The 21,019-nt window shown below is 42.7% G+C and overlaps 1 protein-coding gene across 1 annotated transcript in view; it reads left to right on the forward strand.

The window, feature by feature from the left end:
* The first annotated feature begins 209 nt into the window (after nucleotides 1–209).
* LOC106589294 (unconventional myosin-Id) overlaps nucleotides 210–21,019 on the forward strand; it is a 129,546-nt gene continuing 108,736 nt past the window's right edge. Inside the window, exon 1 of the mRNA XM_014179077.2 lies at nucleotides 210–883. Within this exon, the coding sequence (XP_014034552.1) occupies nucleotides 789–883 (95 nt within the window). The 5' untranslated portion in view covers nucleotides 210–788. The remainder of the gene's footprint in view (nucleotides 884–21,019) is intronic.

Raw genomic sequence — 21,019 nt, forward strand, 5'->3', positions numbered from 1 at the left:
CAAATTCTGTGACAGGGAGTTGAGTTAGTTTAACAATTTCTAACCTGTTGACACACACAAACTACCCAATGTCACACAGGGTAGGACCTGCATGTAAGATAAATTGTAGGCTATGAATGTTTCCTTATATGGTATAATTACAGGGCATCATTTGAGGCCCTGACCATACCCGAACTTTCTTTGGAGAACTCGTCAAAATGACCCCGAGTAATGTATTCAACTGTTCATTATTGGTCTTGGGGGATCTGTGTGATATTTTCAAATTTATACACGCGACAAGTTCAGAAGGAGGAGCGTCAGGAGGAGGGTAGGATTATATTCGTATGTATAAAGTCGAGACGAGAAATTCAAGGATAGGGCTCTAATGGATAGGCGTTGGTGTAACCATACTTTTTCGCCGAAAGCAACAAGTCTGTCTGGATGTGAATACATATTCTGGAATAACCATTACTTTTTCAAACCGGGTAGAGTATTGAGATAAAATAATTAGATATACGTTTTGCTGTTGGTTTAGTTTGGCTGTTTTGTGTCGTTTCCTAGCATGCTTATTTGTTCAGCTTACTCAAAATGAGTAAAAAAAATAACAATGTATGAACGCGTACTGCTGTTTTCAATGAACGAAGACAATGCTCGTCGATCATTCAGCGCTTGAATCGGTGGACTGACTAGCTCACCATTGTTTACCTGGTGTCGCGGAGGAGCACTCCGCTTCAAAACAGTGAAGTTGTCTTTTACAACAACAAAAATATTTTCCCCTGACCCGAATTTTTTTGGGACCAAAATACAACATGGCAGAACACGAGAGTCTGGAGTTTGGAAAGGCTGACTTTGTTCTTCTGGACAGCGTTTCTTTGGAGGAATTCATGGCTAACCTGAAGCTCAGGTAGGCAGTGGCGTCCACGGTCGTTCACCTTTGCAGTGTCAATGAGTATATATATATAGATATAGATAGATAGATAGATAGATAGATAGATAGATAGATAGATAGATAGGCCTAGCCTACTGTAAGGACCAGCGTGGTTCATTAAAAATCATGTTACCTTGTATGAAGTATGCTTTTGATAGCATTAAGCCTAAATACTTATACTTGTTATATTTTTATTATATTGGACCCTTGTGTTTAGGACTGAGACTGACTAATGTATGAGTGGTTTCCAAGCACCAGAGGTGCCTGAGTGCTTGCTGCTCATTTTGACAGGTCAGAGTTACAATGTTATTTAGAGATACATTATTACAAAGAACTGTTTCACTTGCAGTGCAACATTCTTACACCACACCTTACAAGAAAATGCTATGAGTTGTTTAGGTTTAGCTTGCTTTGTCAGACTGCCAGTACCACAGCCCTTAAGCTACTATTGAATGACTGTGTAATTGGAATGGAATTCACATTCCATTATGGAGTGCACATCTAGCAGAGCAACTTTTGTTTGTCATAGATGTCCCAGTTATTCATTGTCATTTCACTGATGAAATAAGGAACAGCAGTTGTATTTCTTGGCCTTTACTACAGGAATGTAGTATCATGTGAGAACTATTCCGCATGTTTTGTTTGCATACATTATTATTTTGACCATTCATCCACTGCAGGTCAGACAGAACAATGGGCATTGTTTCCTATTGGAACCTGTTCTGACAGGACACTGAGGGCATTCCTCTGAGATGTTGTCTTTGTCAGACTGGTAATTCTATGAGCCATGCTGTGTGTGAATGGGGCTCCACCCAGAGAATCACAGTGCTCCCATTGAAAAGCATCATCTGAACAAACAGATCGCCCTAGGCTATTTTGCATCCTGAGTGGTTTCAGTGGGTTGATGCCAAGTATGGTATGTAGTTTGGGAAGGTGAATGTGGGAGAGATTTGAAGTCACTCACTGCCCTGGCCCTCTGTGCTTGTCCTCTGCTGCAGCTGCATGCAACTTTGCATGTGGTTTCTGACACCCCCATCTAATGTCAGGGTGGGGACGTGTGGATGGGAGGCTTTTTTTATGTAAATATAGGCCTATTCCTGTTTGACTTGAATATGGACATTTGATTCTAGTAGAATTCTCCCAAATGCTTTTCTGACAATACAAGAAAGAGGATTTCGACACCCACCATCTCAGATTGTTCTGAAATCGTTTTTGTTGTTAGAAACAGGTAAGATTAGCATTACTTCAACATTATTTTGTTGAAATGTAATTTGATCTCTAAGAAACTAATTGCACCCAAATTGGCTATTTTAATTTATGGGATTCATATAATATTCAATAAATATAGTAACAAACATTTGATTTGGACCACACTTTTTTTTTTCTAACAATGACTTAGACATCAGGAATCCAAAGAAATGGTCGAAGTCGAACAACAACAAAGTCCCACACCAATCCCACCCTAACAAAAAGTATATAGTGTCAGTTTGTCTGTGTCTGACAAGTAGTATGGAGCTGAGGCTCGGAGTATTATTTCTTCATCCAATGTAACTTATTCTTTTGTGATTTATTTTTCCCCTGTTCAGAGAAATTAGTCATTGAAGTTGTTAGGTTTATGTCCCATCCAGATATTGCCAATTTTCTTTGTCCCCCCCTCTGTCAATGTAAAGGAATAAACAGTCTATGGACAACTCAATGATGTTACTTATAGATTATTTATTTTTTTTGGGGGGGGGGGGGTTCTCGTCAGACACAGAACTGATGCTATATCCATGTGCGGCGTTTTACCATTTCTTTGAATTCCTCATATCTTACTCATTGTTAGAAAAAAGTTTGGGGCAAATCGGTTGTTAGGTTGTATAATGATTGAATATTATATGTATGAGTCCTATAAATTAAAATGGGCAATTTGGGTGCAATCAGTTAGCTTAATTTCTCAGAGATCAAATTATATTTCAGCAAAATAATGTTGCCGGAGTGCTTATCTTATCGGTTTCTAACAACAACAAAAAAACAATTAAAAAAAATCTGAGATGGTGGGTGACATGGCTTGCTGAAATGACCCTGTAGTCTGTTTTCCTGAGCACCTCTTGCCTACATCTGAGAGGAAGAGGCGAAGCGAGAGGTTCCTATATTTTTTTGTTGTTGTATGCATGTCAATGAGAGCGTGTTGCATTTGATTCAACACTAATGTTGCTACATGAGGCTTATCTGATCAAATAGAAGTTTTGTAATGGTTAGGTTGTTATGAATGCTCTGATATAAGTGGACACACGTGGCATTTTGTCAACTTAAAAAACCCAGACTTTATATCAGAGTTTTGCCTGTTGTCATAGAGATAGATAGAGGACTCATGGATATAACCCATTTTAGCATGGACATTGCCATTGAGGGCTTCCACCATGGGTGGGGATTCCTATGATTTGGGAGCAGTCAGCCAATGAATATTAAAATGTACTGCTTTATAATCCTCAATGGGGCTCTCACAGACACAAAGATGAGTCCTCTATCTATCTCTATGGCCTGTTCTTTACACACGTATCTGCCCTCTCATTGGCTAGAGTGATCCCACCTGATCTCGCCTCCTTCTGCCTGTCTTCCATCTTTGAGGACATTGTTAGAGCGGTCACTCGAATATCTTGTCAATAAAATAGAAACTTTGACTACATCAAAGTGCAACTCACACTTATTGCTGACAACCATTTCAATTAAGGACACCTTGAGCTGTTTGATATATAGGAGTAATAGCAATGGGCTGAATATTAGCTTACATGGCCACGTTTTAGACTTTTAGGCTTATGGAAAGTATTTATAATGTTATGGTAATGGCTGAGAACCAGACTTTAGGATCTAGTTTCCTGAATATTAGGAATATAGCTTACCAACAGACCTTCTTTTCTAGCTGGACTCTCCAATTTTTGTATCTGCACAAATAAACAAATAACTTGACATCCTGTAATGGGTCTCATGTAATAACTAAGAAAGTGTTAAACAAATCAAAATATATTTTATATTCTTCCAAGTAGCCACTCTTTGCCTTGATGACAGCTTTGCACACCCTTGGCATTCTCTCAACCAGTTTCAGCTGGAATGCTTTTCCAACAGTCTTGACGGATTTCCCACATATGCTGAGCACTTTTCCTTCACTCTGGTGTCCTACTCATCCCAAACCATCTCAATTGGGTTGAAGTCGGGTGATTGTGGAGGCAAGGTCATGTGTTGCAGCACTCATCATCCTTCTTGGTCAAATAGCCCTTACACAGCTTGGAGGTGTGTTGGGTTATTGTCCTGTTGAAAAACAAATGATAGTCCAGCTAAGAGCAAACCAGATGGGATGGCGTATCGCTGCAGAATGCTGTGGTAACCATGCTGGTTAAGTGTGCCTTGAATTCTAAATAAATCACAGACAGTGTCACCAGCAAAGCACCCCCACACCATCACACCGCATCCTCCATGCTTCACGGTGGGAACTACACATACAGAGATCATCCGTTCACCTACTCTCACAAAGACACGGTGGGTCCAAATCTCAAATTTGGACTCATCAAACCAAGGACAGATATAACCGGTCTAATGTTAACTGCTCGTGTTTTTCTCGGTCCACGCAAGTCTCTTCTTCTTATCGGTGACCTTTTTAGTAGTGGTTTCTTTGCAGCAATTCAGCCATGAAGGCCTGATTCACGCAGTCACCTCTGAACAGTTGATGTTGAGATGTGTCTGTTACTTGGACTCTGTGAAGCATTTATTTGTGCTGCAATTTCTGAGGCTGGTAACTGTAATGAACTTATCCTCTGCAGCAGAGGTAACTCTGGGTCTTCCTTTCTTGTGGCGGTCCTCATGAGAGCCAGTTTCATCATAACGCTTTTTGGTTCCACATTGACTGACCTTCATGTCTTTAAGTAATGATGGACTGTCATTTCTCTTTGCTTATTTGAGCTGTTCTTGCCATAATATCGACTTGGTCTTTGACCAAATAGGGCTATCTTCTGTATACCCCCCCGACCTTGTCACAACACAACTGATTGGCTCAAACGCATAAAGAAGGAAAGAAATTCCACAAATGAACTTTTATCAAGGCACACCTGTTAATTGAAATGCATTCCAGGTGACTACCCCATGAAGCTAGTTGAGAGAATGCAAAGTGCGCCAAGCTGTCATCAAGGCAAAGGGTGGCTGCTTTGAAGAATCTCAAATATAAAATATATTTTGATTTGTTTAACACTTTTCTTTGGTTACCATATGCGTAATTTATAGTTTTGATGTCTTCACTATTATTCTACAATGTAGAAAATAGTAACAAATAAAGAAAAAACATTAAATGAGTAGGGGTGTCCAAACTTTTTACTGGTACTGTATATACTGACCAAAAATATAAACGCAACATGCAACAATTTCAACGATTTTACTGTTCATATAAAGAAATCAGTCAATTGAAATAAATGCAGTAGGCCCTAATCTATGGATTTCCTCGACGCACCTGTACCCCCGCACATTGACTCGGTACCGGTACCCCTTGTAAACTCAGCAAAAAAAGAAACGTCCTCACTGTCAACTGCGTTTATACACGTGTAAATATTTGTATGAACATAACACGATTCAACAACTGAGACATCAACTGAACAAGTTCCATAAACATGTGACTAACAGAAATGTAATAATGTGTCCCTGAACAAAGGTGGGGTCAGAAAGTATCAGTCAGTATCTGGTGTGGCCACCAGCTGCATTAAGTACTGCAGTGCATCTCATCCTCATGGACTGCACCAGATTTGCCAGTTCTTGTTGTGAGATGTTGCCCCACTCTTCCACCGAAGAAACCTGCAAGTTCTTGGACATTTCGGGGGGGAATGGCCCTAGCCCTCACCCTCTGATCCAACAGGTCCTAGATGTGCTCAATGGGATTGAGATCCGGGCTCTTCGCTGGCCATGGCAGAACACTGACATTCCTGCCTTGCAGGAATCCCGCACAGAATGAGCAGTATGGCTGGTGGCATTGCCATGCTGGAGGGTCATGTCAAGATGAGCCTGCAGGAAGGGTACCACATGAGGGAGGAGGATGTCTTCCCCGTAACGCACAGCGTTGAGATTGCCTGCAATGACAACAAGCTCAGTCCGATGATGCTGTGACACACCGCCCCAGACCATGACGGACACTCCACCTCCAAATCGATCCCGCTCCAGAGTACAGGCCTCGGTGTAACGTTCATTCCTTCGACAATAAACGCAAATCTGACCATCACCCCTGGTGAGACAAAACCACGACTATTCAGTGAAGAGCACTTTTTGCCAAGCCTGTCTAGTCCAGCGATGGTGGGTTTGTGCCCATAGGTGACGTTGTTGCCGGTGATGTCTGGTGAGGACCTGCCTTACAACAGGCCTACAAGCCCTCAGTCCAGCCTCTCTCAGCCTATTGCGGACAGTCTGAACATTGATGGAGGGATTGTGCGTTCCTGGTGTAACTCAGGCAGTTGTTGTTGCCATCCTGTGCCTGTCCCGCAGGTGTGATGTTCGTAGGTACCGTTCTTGTGCAGGTGTTAGATGTAGTCTGCCACTGCGTGGACGATCAGCAGTCCGTCCTGTCTCCCTGTAGCACTGTCTTAGTCGTCTCACAGTACGGACATTGCAATTTATTGCCCTGGCCACATCTGCAGTCCTCATGCCTCCTTGCAGTATGCCTAAAGCACGTTCACGGAGATGAGTAGGGACCCTGGGCATCTATCTTTTGGTGTTTTTCAGAGTCAGTAGAAAGGCCTCTTTAGTGTCCTAAGTTTTCATAACTGTGACCTTAATTGCCTACCGTCTGTAAGCAGTTAGTGTCTTAACGACCGTTCCACAGGTGCATGTTCATTAATTGTTTATGGTTCATTGAACAAGCATGGGAAACAGTGTTTAAACCCTTTACAATGAAGATCTGTGAAGTTATTTGGAATTTTACGAATTACCTTTGAAAGACAGGGTCCTGAAAAAGCGACGTTTCTTTTTTTGCTGAGTTTATATAGCCTTGTTATTATGTGAACTTATTCGATTTTTGATATTTTTTTGTTGTTTATTTAGTAAATATTTTATTAAATATATTTCTTGAACTGTATTGTTGGTTAAGGGCTTGTAAGTAAGCATTTTACGGTAAGGTCTACACCTGTTGTATTCGGCGCATGTGACAAATAAGATTTGATTTCACATGACTGGACAGCGGTGCAGCCATGGGTGGGCCTGGGAGGGCATAGGCCCACCCACTTGAGAGCCAGGCCTGCCCACTGGGGAACCAGGCCTAGCCAATCATAATGAGTTTTTCCCCTCAAAAGGGCTTTATTGCAGACAGAAATACTCCTCAGTTTCATTAGCTGTCCAGATGGCTGATCGCAGATGATCCCGCAGGTGAAGAAAACATATGTGGAGGTCCTGGGCTGGTTTCATAGGGTCTGCAGTTGTGAGGCCGGTTGAAAGTACTGCCAAATTCTCTAAAACGACATTGGAGGCGGTTTATGGTATAGAAATTAACATTAAATTCTCTGGTGACATCACTGGTGGACATTCCTGTAGCTAGCATACCAATTGCATGCTCCCTCAAAACTTGAGACATCTGTGGCATTGTGTTGTGTGACAAAACTGCACATTGTAGAGTGGCCTTTTATTGTCCCCAGCACAAGGTGCACCTGTGTAATGATCATGCTGTTTAATCAGCTTCTTGATATGCCACACCTGTCAGGTAGCTGGACTATATTGGCAAATGAGAAATGCTCACTAACAGGGATGTAAACAAATTTATACACAAACTTTGAGCGAAATAAGCTTTTTCTGCATTTGGAAAATGTCTGGGATCTTTTATTTCATTTCATGAAACATTAGACCAACTCTTTACATGTTGCATTAATATTTTTGTTCAGTATATGGCTGCAAATATTGAGACATCTTAATAATGCACTAAATTGCAGATGTGGTACATTATTGTGCCCATGTTATTACACATCATTAAATACATTGAGGGAAAAAATAGACTGTAGCCTACAATTAGGAAAATAGAACTAAATTGAATCAATCAATCAATCAAATGTATTTATAAAGCCCCTTTTACATCAGCAGATGCGACATAGTGTTGTACAGAAACCCAGCCTAAAACCCCAAACAGAAAGCATTGCAGATGTAGAAGCACAGTGGCTAGGAAAAACTCCCTAGGAAGAAACCTAGGGAGGAACCAGGCTCGGGGTGGCCGATCCTCTTCTGGCTGTGCCGGGTGGAGATTATAAGAGTACATGGCCATTAAGGCCAGATTGTTCTTCAAGATGTTCATAGATGACCAGCAGGGCTGTAGGAGTAAATGACAATTGGCTTTTTGAGAGAGCAGATGCTGTAGAGAGAGTATCGAAAACAGCAGGTCCGGTACAAAGTAGCACTTCTGGTGAACAGGTCAGGGTTCAATAGCCGCAGGCAGAACAGTTGAAACTGGAGCAGCAGCACGACCAGGTGGACTGGTGACAGCGAGGAGTCATCAGGCCAGGTAGTCCTGAGGCATGGTCTTAGGACTCTCTCCCTCCGGTAGGGGAGGGAGAGAGAGAATTAGAGGGAGCATACTTCAATTCACACAGGACAACAGATAAGACAGGAGAATATAACAGACTGACCCTAGCCCACCGGCACAGGGGCACTATCGCAGCATAGATACTGGAGGCTGAGACAGGGGTGGGTCAGGGGACACTATGGCCCCATTCGACACTGTGGCCCCATCCCCCCCGTACAGGGTCAACCAGGCAGGATATGACCCCACCCACGTTGCCAAAGTACAGCCCCCACACCCCTAGAGGGATATCTTCAGACCACCAACTTACTACCCTGAGACCAGGCTGAATATAGCCCACGAAGATCTCCTCCATTGCAGAAGCCCGAGGGGGTGCAAAACCAGACAGGAAGATCACGTCTGACTCAAGTGACGCACCGCTCCTAGGTATGCTGATAGTTTTTTTTTATATTTTCTGGGTCAAGGTTTGGCTTTTTCAAGAGAGGCTTTATTTCTGCCACTTTTAGTGAATTTGGTACACATCCGGTGGATAGGGAGCCATTTATTATGTTCAACATACGAGGGCCAAGCACAGGAAGTAGCTCTTTCAGTTGTTTAATTGGATTAGGGTCCAGTATGCAGCTTGAAGGTTTAGAGGCCATTACTATTTTCATGAATGTGTCAAGAGATGCGGGATTAAAAAACTTGAGTGTTTCCATTGATCCTAGGTCCTGACAGACTCCGGACAACTGAACTTTGGAGAAATACGCAGTTTCAAAGAGGAGTCCGTAATTTGCTTTCTAATGAATGAACATGGAATTGATTTCAATATTATTTAAATATAGGCTTAGCCTATACTATAGGCTATTTATATTTTAATGCAGTCATCTCGGTTTTCATTTGAAGCAACTTTTATCCTTCGCTTGTTTGTAACAATTGCAAATACATTGGCAACTATGTACATTACATTTGAATGGTATTCAGACCCCTTCACTTTTCCAAATTTTGTTACGTTACAGCCTCATTCTAAATTGATTAAATTGTCCTTATCAATCTACACACAATAGCCCATAATGACAAAGCAAAAACAGTTTTTTGTTGTTGAAATTTCTGCAAGTGTGTGTGTGTGTGTGTGTGTGTATATTATAAGAAATCAGACCCTTTGCTGTGAGACTCGAAATTGAGCTCAGGTGCATCCTGTTTCCATTGATCATCCTTGAGATGTTTCTACAACTTGATTGGAGTCCACCTGTGGTAAATTCAATTGATTGGACATGATTTGGAAAGACACACACCTGTCTATATAAGGTCCCACAGTTGACAGTGCATGTCAGAGCAAAAACCAGGAATTGGGAATTGTCCCAATTGTCTGTAGAGCTCAGAGACACGATTGTGTTGAGGCACAGATCTGGGGAAGGGTACCAGAACATGTATGCAGCTTTTTAAGGTCCCCAAGAACATAGTGGTCTCCATCATTCTTAAAGGGAAGAGGTTTGGAACCACCAAGACAGCTGGCCAAACTGAGCAATCGGGGGAGAAAGGCCTTTGTCAGGGAGGTGACCAGGAACCCGATGGTCACTCTGAAAGAGCTGCAGAGTTTCTCTGTGGATGGGAGAACCTTCCAGAAGGACAACCATGGAAAAACAAGATTATTTGGTCTGATGAAACCAAGATTGGACTCTTTGGCCCGAATGCCAAGCGTCATGTCTGGAGCAAACCTGGCCAATACCATCCCTATGGTGGTCGTAGGTGTGGGGATATTTTTCAGCGGCAGGGACTGGGAGACTAGTCAAGATCGAGGGAAAGATGAACGGAGCAAAGTATAGAGAGATCCTTGATGAAAACCTGCTCCAGAGCGCTCAGGACCTCAGACTGGGGAGAAGCTTCACCTTCCAACAGGACAACGACCCTAAGCAAACAGCCAAGACAACGCAGGAGTGTCTTCGGGACAAGTCTCTGAATGTCCTTGAGTGGCCCAGCCGGAGCCCGGACTTGAACCCGATCAAACATTTCTGCAGAGACCTGAAAATAGCTGTGCAGCGACGCTCCCCATCCAACCTGACAGAGCTTGAGAGGATCTGCAGAGAATGGGAGAAACTCCCCAAATGCAGGTGTGCCACGCTTGTAGTGTCATACTCAGGAAGACTCCAGGCTGTTATCGTTGCCAAAGGTGCTTCAATAAAGTACTGAGTAAAGGGTCTGAATACTTATGTAAATGTGATTTCCGTTTTTCATTTATAATACATTTGCAAAAACTTCTAAACCTTTTTTTGCTTTGTCATAAATAGGGTATTGTGTTTAGATTGATGGGAAAACCAATGTTATCCATTTTAGGATAAGGCTGTAACGGAACAAAATGTTGAAAAAGGTCTGAATACTTTCCGAGTGCACTGTATTTGTAGTCAACTTCCTTGTGAAGTTATCGGCGGTCACAGAGAGACAGATGTTTATTTGATTCAATGTTTATCGGAGATCTTCTGTATGTAGGTAACAAAAAAAAACACCTAACGATGGAGGCAATGTTCTAGGAGTGGTGCAACTTAAGTAATGATGGTTGTGGGGAAAAAGCTGGGATATTTAATTATGCCCCTACGAAGGTTCTAATGATGAAACCCGGGCCCAGACTGCTTGTCCAGTTGACATTTACTTTATTTGACTTGAAGTCGAGCAGTCTGGCCTCAGAGAGCACAGTGCCAAGGAACTTCCTAAATATATCCCCAGCAGATGCCCAATCTCTTTGTGGAAACGTTTTGTATGGAAACTGAAATTCCAGTAAAGGTCCTGGGAATTCTGCTTCAACGGACCAGTCGGCAGATAAGAGGCCGAATGTAAGCGAATTATGGCAGATTCTGGAACATCCTTATCTACACATCTCTGGTGGTGTAGCCCACTCAGTGTTTCCCCCATATTCATTTAGCACTAAATTGTTGCCCCCCAAAACATAATTTAACATAAAACGTTTTCAGTGTAACCTCAAATGACTTAAAACAGATATAAAGTATGTAGGAAAAATAATGGCGCTATAAGATAAAGAACTAACAATAACCAGAATAAAACTTTGACAGTCAGGGAAGATTTTAAAATTAATTGATTTTGTTATGTTTGAGTCACTCAGATGGCGTATGCTGCGTTCTTATGCTATGGCAAAATGTGTAGAGTTGCAGGAAATTAGTTTTTAAAACTGAAAAAAAAAAAATCTGAGGACAAGCGGAGGTCCTCTAAAATATTTGGTCGGATTTGGCGTCGTTGGCCACACCCACTACCACGCTATATGGAACTTTGGCAGTGTTGTTTTGGCTGTCGTTGGGTCTGCAGGAAACCTTTTTGGCAAACCGCTGCCATTAAATGTAATTATTTTCCAAAACAATTGGAGGCATTTTTTTATTCTTCCTAACAGGAGTCCCTGATACTGCAGATTAAATAGCTGATAACCACTCCACCATGTCAGCAGTTAAGACTGTTCTCTTCTCTCACTGACTCCCAAACCTACATCCTCGTTCTAGATCTAGAGACATTCCTTGGAAAATGTGTACTTTTTTTGTGTGAGAAACACTTATAACTAGCGTGATAGTGACCCTGCCCATCACCCCCAGTTGTGTTGGGTCAGTTAGACTAGGATGCACATTTCTTTTGCCAGCCTTATCTGATGGTTTCCACCTAATCAAAACATGAAGATGGTGGTGACCCTTGTTGGGGACATCATGACTTAGTGACTACAGTATTTTTTTATGTAGTATTCAAAGCTAATCTTATTCTATCATTGTTCCAATTGGTTTGACCTTTGAACTCTTCTAAGAGGAGTTTGGGGGATTGGAACAGGAAGGAGCCAAGAATATAGAGCCTGGAGGAGGGCAAAGGAAGCAGGAAAGCTGCCTCTTCGCATTGGCATTTCTCTTTAACTGGCTTCACATTTAAATGCTTCCTGCATCTCCTCTCTAAGTCTGAATATTGGCTGACAGGGCACAATGTCTTGAGATTTAAAGTCATACTGAAGTTATGATGACAAGATTTAAAATAAGAATAATACTCAGAAGACAAATAATACGATGAGGAATAGGCTCATATGATTTTTCATCTACACTACACACAACTGGTGCTCCACTTCCTGCTCAGAGTGGGACTGCATCTGCAAGAAAGCACCTCCCAATTCCTCAGGGAGAGTTGTTAGAGGCATCCCTGGCTAGGAAAGGCTTTCTCTGTGAAATTGTGTGTGTGTAAGACTTTGTCTGGCCTATAGAGCCCAAATGTTATGTCCTTGTAGAGTATATCGGAGGGATATTTATGCTAACGAAATACTTGGGCGGACCGAGCCTTGAAAGCGTTTTTCGGGATGCCTTCAGTGTAAATTTAACCACGCCCCCTGCCACACCCAACACCTAAGCCCCTTGTTGATCCAGAAAAAAAACTATTGTTCCAAACACAACTTTTTTTTTTTTAAATGAACAAAATAAAAAAAGGTTGTTTTGAGATATTCATACATTTATTTATTTTTTTAATTGTTGAATAATTTCATGAGAAAAAGTGTATTTCAGAATCAAGACACACTCCATACGTTCGAGCGAACTATAAGGTATAATGACACCAAGATCTGTTTGTATCATGTACGGTTCATGGGAGGAAGAGGCGTGTCTATATCTGAAAAGGGCCTAAACTGGCCACTTTCTCAAAAATGGTTTGTGATACAAATGTGAAATACACGTCATGTATCCTTCCTCCTAATGACATTTATATGTGAGAATTGCCGAAACAATCTGAGATGCCAAAAATATTTCCCGCTCCCACTGGCTTTTAATCACCCTGTAGGTGGCCTATAGGTCTCCAATAACACTGTGTCTGCTTGACAGGCACAAACTACCATTGAGCCCCACTGTAACCCAGTATCTGCTATGTATCCCAAGTATTTAACCACTATTAAAGTACAGGACAAATAGGGCCTGGCAGCTTCTCCCGTTTTCAGGCGTATAAACGCTCATTTGTTGCCGTAACAGCAGATTGAATCGTCGAAGAGATTGAGGTACACCAAACATAGCAACCCGACTCCCTACATGTGACTCTTTCCCTGCAGAGCAATCACTGGGATTAAAGTCTCCACGGTTTGGGTGCAGTGAGCAGAAGCAGACGGGATAGGTGAAAGGTTCTACTTCCTCTTTCCATGATACAGGATCGGCCTAATATACAACACCACACTGTCTCTTCTAGTATAGAGGAGAGTTTATAGGAGTCAGAAAAGCTATCTATCGACCAAATCAAACCAAATTTCACAACAGGTGTAGACCTTACAGTTAAATGCTTACTTACGAGCCCCTAACCAACAATGCAGTTTAAAAAAAATACCAATAAGATAAGAAATAAAAGTAACAAGTAATTAAAGAGCAGCAGTAAAATAACTATAGCGAGGCTATATACAGGGGGTACCGGTTCAGAGTCAATGTGCGAGTGCACTGGTTATTTGAGGTAATATGTACATGTAGGTAGAATTATTATAGTGACTATGCATAGATGATAACAACAGAGAGTAGCAGCGGTGTAAAAGAGGGGGAGGGTGGGGGGGAATGCAAATAGTCTGGGTAGCCATTTGATTAGATGTTCGGGAGTCTTATGGCTTGGGGGTAGACCATGTTCGATTGGAGTTAATGCAGTATGGTAGCACTTGGCCAAGGGTCTTTCTTGTGCCAGATCTTGCATATTTCTCAGCCTTTGTTCTTCCCCTGATAAAAACAAACTCCAGGAGAACACGTTGTCCTGACAGACATTGCTGAACCCTGGAGCTAAAAAAAGAAAATTGGCGATAACACGCCACATAGCCTCCAGGAATGTTAGATCCTAAACCCTCATATTAAAGTTTTTTTTTTTCCCTTAGTGGTAGTCACTATTTAAAGACACAGAACTCGTCCCGTTTCTCTGCTTCTCACTTGCCTTTGCCCAGCTGAAAGTTCCTCTTGCCAAGAACAGCGAAGAAGGTGGATGGATGTTGATGAAAGCAGATGACTAGAAGGAGACTTCGACAATGTCACCCCACAAGATCATTGCAAATGTACAGGCAACTACCAAAATAAAGGAAACACTAACATAAAGTGTTTTTGATAGGGTGTTGGGCCACCACGAGCCAGAACAGCTTCAATGCTCCTTGGCATAGATTCTACATGTCTGGAACTCTTGGAGGGATGCGACACCATTCTTCCATGACAAATTCCATAATTTTGTGGACAGTGGTGACAAACCGTCTCAGGCAATGCTCCTGAATCTTCCTTAAGTGTTCAATTGGGTTGAGATCTGGTGATTGAGACGGCTATGGCATATGGTTTACACAGTTGTCATGCTCATCAAACCATTCAGTGACCACTTGTGCCCTGAGGATAGGGGCAATGTCATTCTATGGGGCATATCCATTGGGAGAGAAAATAATGTCTTGCCCAGCATTTTTATACATGACCCTAAGCACGATGGGATGTTAATTGCTTCTACACAGGATCGACACCTGTGTAGAAGCACCTGCTTTCAATATACTTTGTATCCCTCATTTGCCAAGTGTTTCGATTATTTTGGCAGTTACCTGTAGGATGGTAGCTGTATGCTCTTACGCCGAGTCCGATGCAATCCTTAACATTTTAGCAGCAAACTGTATTCGTTAGAGTTTCTGAACTAGACTACTACCAGACATCTCTACTCCATTCCTCTTTTTCAGCACAATTTGGTAGTATTTTAGACCCCTCCCTAGCCTAGCATACAGTACTCCCCCTCCCTATTTCCTTCCTCAGTACCTCAGTATTCCCTACAGCATTATTTTCTAAAGCTGAAAGAGGTGGACCAGCACATGGATAGCCTTTTCTGAAAAATGTCTCCTTCCTTTTTCTCTCTCGCTCTCCAGCATTGAAAAGGCCAGTCTTGCCACAAGAATTTCCATACAACCCCCCTGTAATCTGAAACACATTACCGCCCGTACATAAACGGGGCTGTGCTTTTGGAGCCTTTCCCCTCCTAAAATAAGTCCCGCCAGGCTTCGCAGAGTCACAGACGTCTCATTTGTGGACTGTGTGCGTTGGCAGGCGGACGCTGGCCGTCCAGCGCCATGTTTGTGGTCCTTCTAATGCCTCCTCTCTCTTCCCCACTCTTTCGTTCAATTTTTCTCTCGTCATATCCCTCATACAGTTTATTGCTTTTCTCTCTCTATCTTTCTCTCTTTTTTCCCTTGCAATTCCTCCTGGGCCGCCCCCCCATTATGTTGCCCCCTTCTTGATATTAGTCTATAGTACAGTAGGATCATAATGTAACCCATCTTATGTATAGAGTGTGTACTAGTCATTCAGTAGATCGGTCTGTCTGGCATATGCTTACTGCCCAGGGCAGTGTGTCCAAGCTCTGGGAAGACCTTGATTGAATCTATCAAGATTTAAATCGGATTAGGCTTCCAACTAAGGTTGTTTGGCTCATGCTTTAACAAGGTGAACCACATCCTCCGTTACATCAACTTTCTGCTGAAAGATCCCGGAAACGAATTTACTTACAGTGGGGGGGAAAAGTATTTGATCTCCTGCTGATTTTGTACGTTTGCCCACTGATAAAGAAAGGATCAGTCTACAATTTTTATGGTAGGTTTATTTGAACAGTGAGAGACAGAATAACAACAAAAATATCCAGAAAAACGCATGTCAAAAATGTTATAAATTGATTTGCATTTTAATGAGGGAAATAAGTATTTGACCCCCTCTCAATCAGAAAGATTTCTGGCTCCCAGGTGTCTTTTTATAAAGGTAATGAGCTGAGATTAGGAGCACACTCTTAAAGGGAGTACTCCTAACCGCAGCTTGTTACCTGTAAAAAAGACACCTGTCCACAGAAGCAATCAATCAATCACATTCCAAACTCTCCACTATGGCCAAGACCAAAGAGCTCTCCAAGGATGTCAGGGACAAGATTGTAGACCTACACAAGGCTGGAATGGGCTACAAGACCATCGCCAAGCAGCTTGGTGAGAAGGTGACAACATTTGGTGCGATTATTTGCAAATGGAAGAAACACAAAAGAACTGTCAATATCCCTTGGCCTGGGGCTCCATGCAAGATCTCACCTCGTGGGGTTGCAATGATCATGAGAACGGTGAGGAATCAGCCCAGAACTACACGGGAGGATCTTGTCAATGATCTCAAGGCAGCTGGGACCATAATCACCAAGAAAACAATTGGTAACACACTACGCCGTGAAGGACTGAAATCCTGCAGCGCCCGCAAGGTCCCCCTGCTCAAGAATACATATACATGCGCGTCTGAAGTTTGCCAATGAACATCTGAATGATTCAGAGGACAACTGGGTGAAAGTGTTGTGGTCAGATGAGACCAAAATGGAGTTCTTTGGCATCAACTCAACTCGCCATGTTTGGAGGAGGAGGAATGCTACCTATGACCCCAAGAACACCATCTCCACCGTCAAACATGGAGGTGGAAACATTATGCTTTGGGGGTGTTTTTCTGGTAAGGGGACAGGACAACTTCAACGCATCAAAGGGACGATGGACGGGGCCATCTACCGTCAAATCTTGGGTGAGAACCTCCTTCCCTCAGCCAGGGCATTGAAAATGGGTCGTGGATGGGTATTCCAGCATGACAATGACCCAAAACACACGGCCAAGGCAACAAAGGAGTGGCTCAAGAAGAAGCACATTAAGGTCCTGGAGTGGCCTAGCCAGTCTCCAGACCTTAATCCCATAGAAAATCTGTGGAGGGAGCTGAAGGTTCGAGTTGCCAAACGTCAGCCTCGAAACCTTAATGACTTGGAGAAGGTCTGCAAAGAGGAGTGGGACAAAATCCCTCCTGAGATGTGTGCAAACCTGGTGGCCAACTACAAGAAACATCTGACCTCAGTGATTGCCAACAAGGGTTTTGCCACCAAGTACTAAGTCATGTTTTGCAGAGGGGTCAAATACTTATTTCCCTCATTAAAATGCAAATCATTTTATAACATTTCTGACTTGCGTTTTTCTGGATTTTTTGGTTGTTATTCTCTCACTGTTCAAATAAACCTACCATTAAAATTATAGACTGATCATTTATTTGTAAGTGGGCAAACGTACAAAATCAGCAGAGGATCAAATACTTTTTTCCCTCACTGTACAGACACAATGACACATGTTGCATACATGTGGATAGTGATAAGAATGACACTTTTGAATGAATAATTTAAGGTGGTTGGTAGGAATCCCGTGTGTCATGTCATCCAGGAATCCTTTAAGTGTGAGTCAAACTGTAATTCTGCTGTGTGTTTGTAGCGGCTGGGGCGGACTGAGGTCATGTCATTCTCCAGTTCTTTTTGTTCCCTTTGTTCACCTGTTGGCTTTGTTCCCTGAGGCACTGTGAGGGATCTGGCTTTCACAGCCAGGTCTGAGATCAGTTCACAGCACTAGCATGACTCACTTCACACACCTCTGACTGGCCACCTAGCCACTCTTTATCATCATCTCTCTTGCTCCCCCCCCTCTCTCTCTCTGTTTCAACCCCAATAAAAATGTCCACTAATTATAATCCACACAATAATTCCCATTTCCTGTTGCTGCAGGATTATTTTCTTGCTGTGAGAAACTGGTCAAATTAAGATTCTGCATCTGTAACTTCTCCCTTTTCTCTTTGTCTCCCTCGCTCCTTTTCTGTCTGTTTTTGTGCTTTTCCCTGCCCTCTTTTTACCCGTGACAGAAATCAGAGTGCTTTCCTGAAATAGCCTGCTGAGTAACGTCTGAGTCTATTTTGGATGGCCTTGTCTTTCTTTCTCTCTCTCTCTCTCCAGCGGCCTGTCGTCATCCTCCTATGTGCTGGTTGCTGTGCCTTTACATTAGTGACTGGACTGGCCAACGTGTTAAAGTGCAAACGGGTTCCGCATTGGGCCGGCAGACAGGCCCAACAGCCAGCCAGCCATCCAGACTCTCATCCCCTCTCTGAAGTCTCTTTATTGACTTCTTGAAACTTAATCTGACTAAAATGAATCTTTTCTTCTCTCGCTGAGCTCCCCTAGCTCAGGATTGGCCTAGGAAGTAGCTGTGTTCTTCTCCGTCAGGGTAGTAATAAAGGTCCGAGGCACAAAGGAACACTAGTGTCAGCCACCCGATCTCCAGCCAAGCTGTTTTACACCTGCCTCCCATTGCCTAAGTATTCAGAGGCGGGCCAATGAAAGTGGAGTGCATGGGAACACATGCTAGTCATGCTAGGCGAAAACTCATGCACTATTATGAAACATAAATCTGCAGATGTGCTGTCATTAGAGCAGAGGGAAGGGAGGTAGTGAGCTCACCCAGTCAGCCTTGCTCCAGCTGTGCTCCAGTAGCTACGCTACAGTACAGAGGAGGAATCCAGATCCACTCCTACAGTATATGCTTATAAAGATTGATTTGTCTGTGGGCCAAGGGCTGGGAGTGTTAAGTGTTTGAAGGCCCCTGGTCTTCCACAGCCAGGCAGACAGGCTGGAGTGGGAGCTATGAGCTGCTGTTTAGCACTAAGCAGGGTTTACAAAGCAGCGGAAAATCTCCTAATGCAGTCCCCAGATGTTTGACGAGGTGAAGGAGGAGGCCCATAGATGCATGTAGAAAGAGTGGGAGGGATTGATGCTAGGATTTCTTCATTCAGGTGTAATGACCAGTAGGCCATCGAATAACATAACATTTTATATCAGATATACAGTAGTATGTACTTTGACTTGAAATTGTCGTTCAGATTATCAAAGTCTTTGGCGATGTCTGTCTAGATCTTGGATTTGTCAATTGATGCCTGTGACTAAATATTTGTTTTATATTTAGGACTTGACCAGTAATGAGTGTTTTGAAGTGAATATCTCTTCAATTTAATCAAACACTTCCAGAACTATGACTTCTTATACAATTGCATTGGCTGAAATCACCCAAAATGGCCTCAAATAACCCTTCACTACCAGTAGAAAACTTTACTTATCCCTGAATCACCAGTTTCCATTTCTCTCATGAACTGCCCCATAAAAGTGTGAGAAAACCATAATCCCTGAAAGGTCGTACCCAGCATGCACTGGGCCAGATAAGCTGTAAATCATGCTATCAGTCTAAACAGAGACAGCAGAATGCTGCTTGATGGTATAGTCACGGAGAGAGAGAAAAGTGAAACAGCCGGATATTATCCAAGTCTTAATTACTGGAAGTCCCCAACAATTTTAAGCACTGATAACAGCCTGCCAGCACGTGTTGTTGGATCTCTAGATACAATTTTTGGCTAACACAGTGTCTGGCTGTGTCTAGAAACAACCCCTAGCCCTTTTACCCCTAGGCATCGTCTGTAGATAAACAAATTATTGAATAGATCAGGGATGGGCAATTGGCAGCCCCCCTTTAGTAGGCCTGTGCATCAATTCCCCCTTCCCCACTTGTTTTCTTTGGGAGGGGGGTTGTGCATCAGAAGTTTTTCTCTTGTTATGTCAGTCACTGACAGTCACTAAATTTAGCCCCATGTCAGCTAAAACATTTTAGATTGGTAAGTATGGCTGTAACGGTAGACTTATTCCTACTGAACCGTTCGGTATGTGGAAATCGGTTCAGTCTGCACTGTGAACCCGAATGAATATTTAAAAAAAAAAATAATAATAATAAAAAAACACTAGGCCTATAGGCTATGCCTACGCTGCATTGTATGCCATTGCCTCATGAGTAAATCTGAGCTGAAAAAACATTCTAGGCTATTCTGTTGAAACAACCACAGCCTATGTGCGCGTTGTAATCAAAATTCTAATTTTAACTGGCGGATTTCAAATTATTATTTTGGGAGGCGAACTCAAGTCCTTTTGTTCACCTGACCTAGAATTCCTTACATCAAATGCCGACCGCATTAACTACCAAGAGAATTGTCTTCGATTATAGTCACCGCCATGTATATCCCCCCCCAAGCAGATACCTCGACGGCCCTGAAAGAACTTCACTGGACTCTATGTAAACTGGAAACCATATATCCTGAGGCTGCATTTATTGTAGCTGGGGATTTTAACAAAGCTAATCTGAGAACAAGGCTTTCTAAATTCTATCAGCATATCGAATGCGCGACACAAGCCGGTAGCATTCTGGACCATTGCTACTCTAACTTCCGTGATGCATACAAAGCCCTCCCTCCCTACGGCAAATCTGACCAAGACACCATTTTGTTGCTCCCAGCCTATAGACAGAAACTAAAACAGGAAACGCCCATGCTCAGGTCTATCCAATGCTGGTCTGACCAATTTGGATTCCACGCTTCAAGATTGCTTCGATCATGTGGACTGGGATATGTTCTGGGTAGCCTCAGACAACAATACGCTGACTCTGAGAGCGAGTTTATTAGCAAGTGCAACGGTGATGTTGTACCCACAGTGACTATTAAAACCTTCCCTAACCAGAAACCGTGGATTGATGGCAGCATTCGCGCAAAACTGAAAGCGCGAAACACCGCTTTTAATCATGGCAAGGCGACTGGAAACATAACCGAATACAAATTCCCTCCATAAGGCAATCAAACAATCAAAGCATCAGTATAGAGACAAAGTAGAGTCGCAATTCAACAGCTCAACACGAGACGTATGTGGCAGGTTCTACAGTCAATCACGGATTAGAAAACGAAAACCAGCCCCGTCACGGACTTCGTCGTCTTGCT

This window comes from Salmo salar, chromosome ssa28, assembly GCF_905237065.1.
Source record: "Salmo salar chromosome ssa28, Ssal_v3.1, whole genome shotgun sequence".
Classification (NCBI taxonomy): Eukaryota; Metazoa; Chordata; class Actinopteri; order Salmoniformes; family Salmonidae; genus Salmo; species Salmo salar.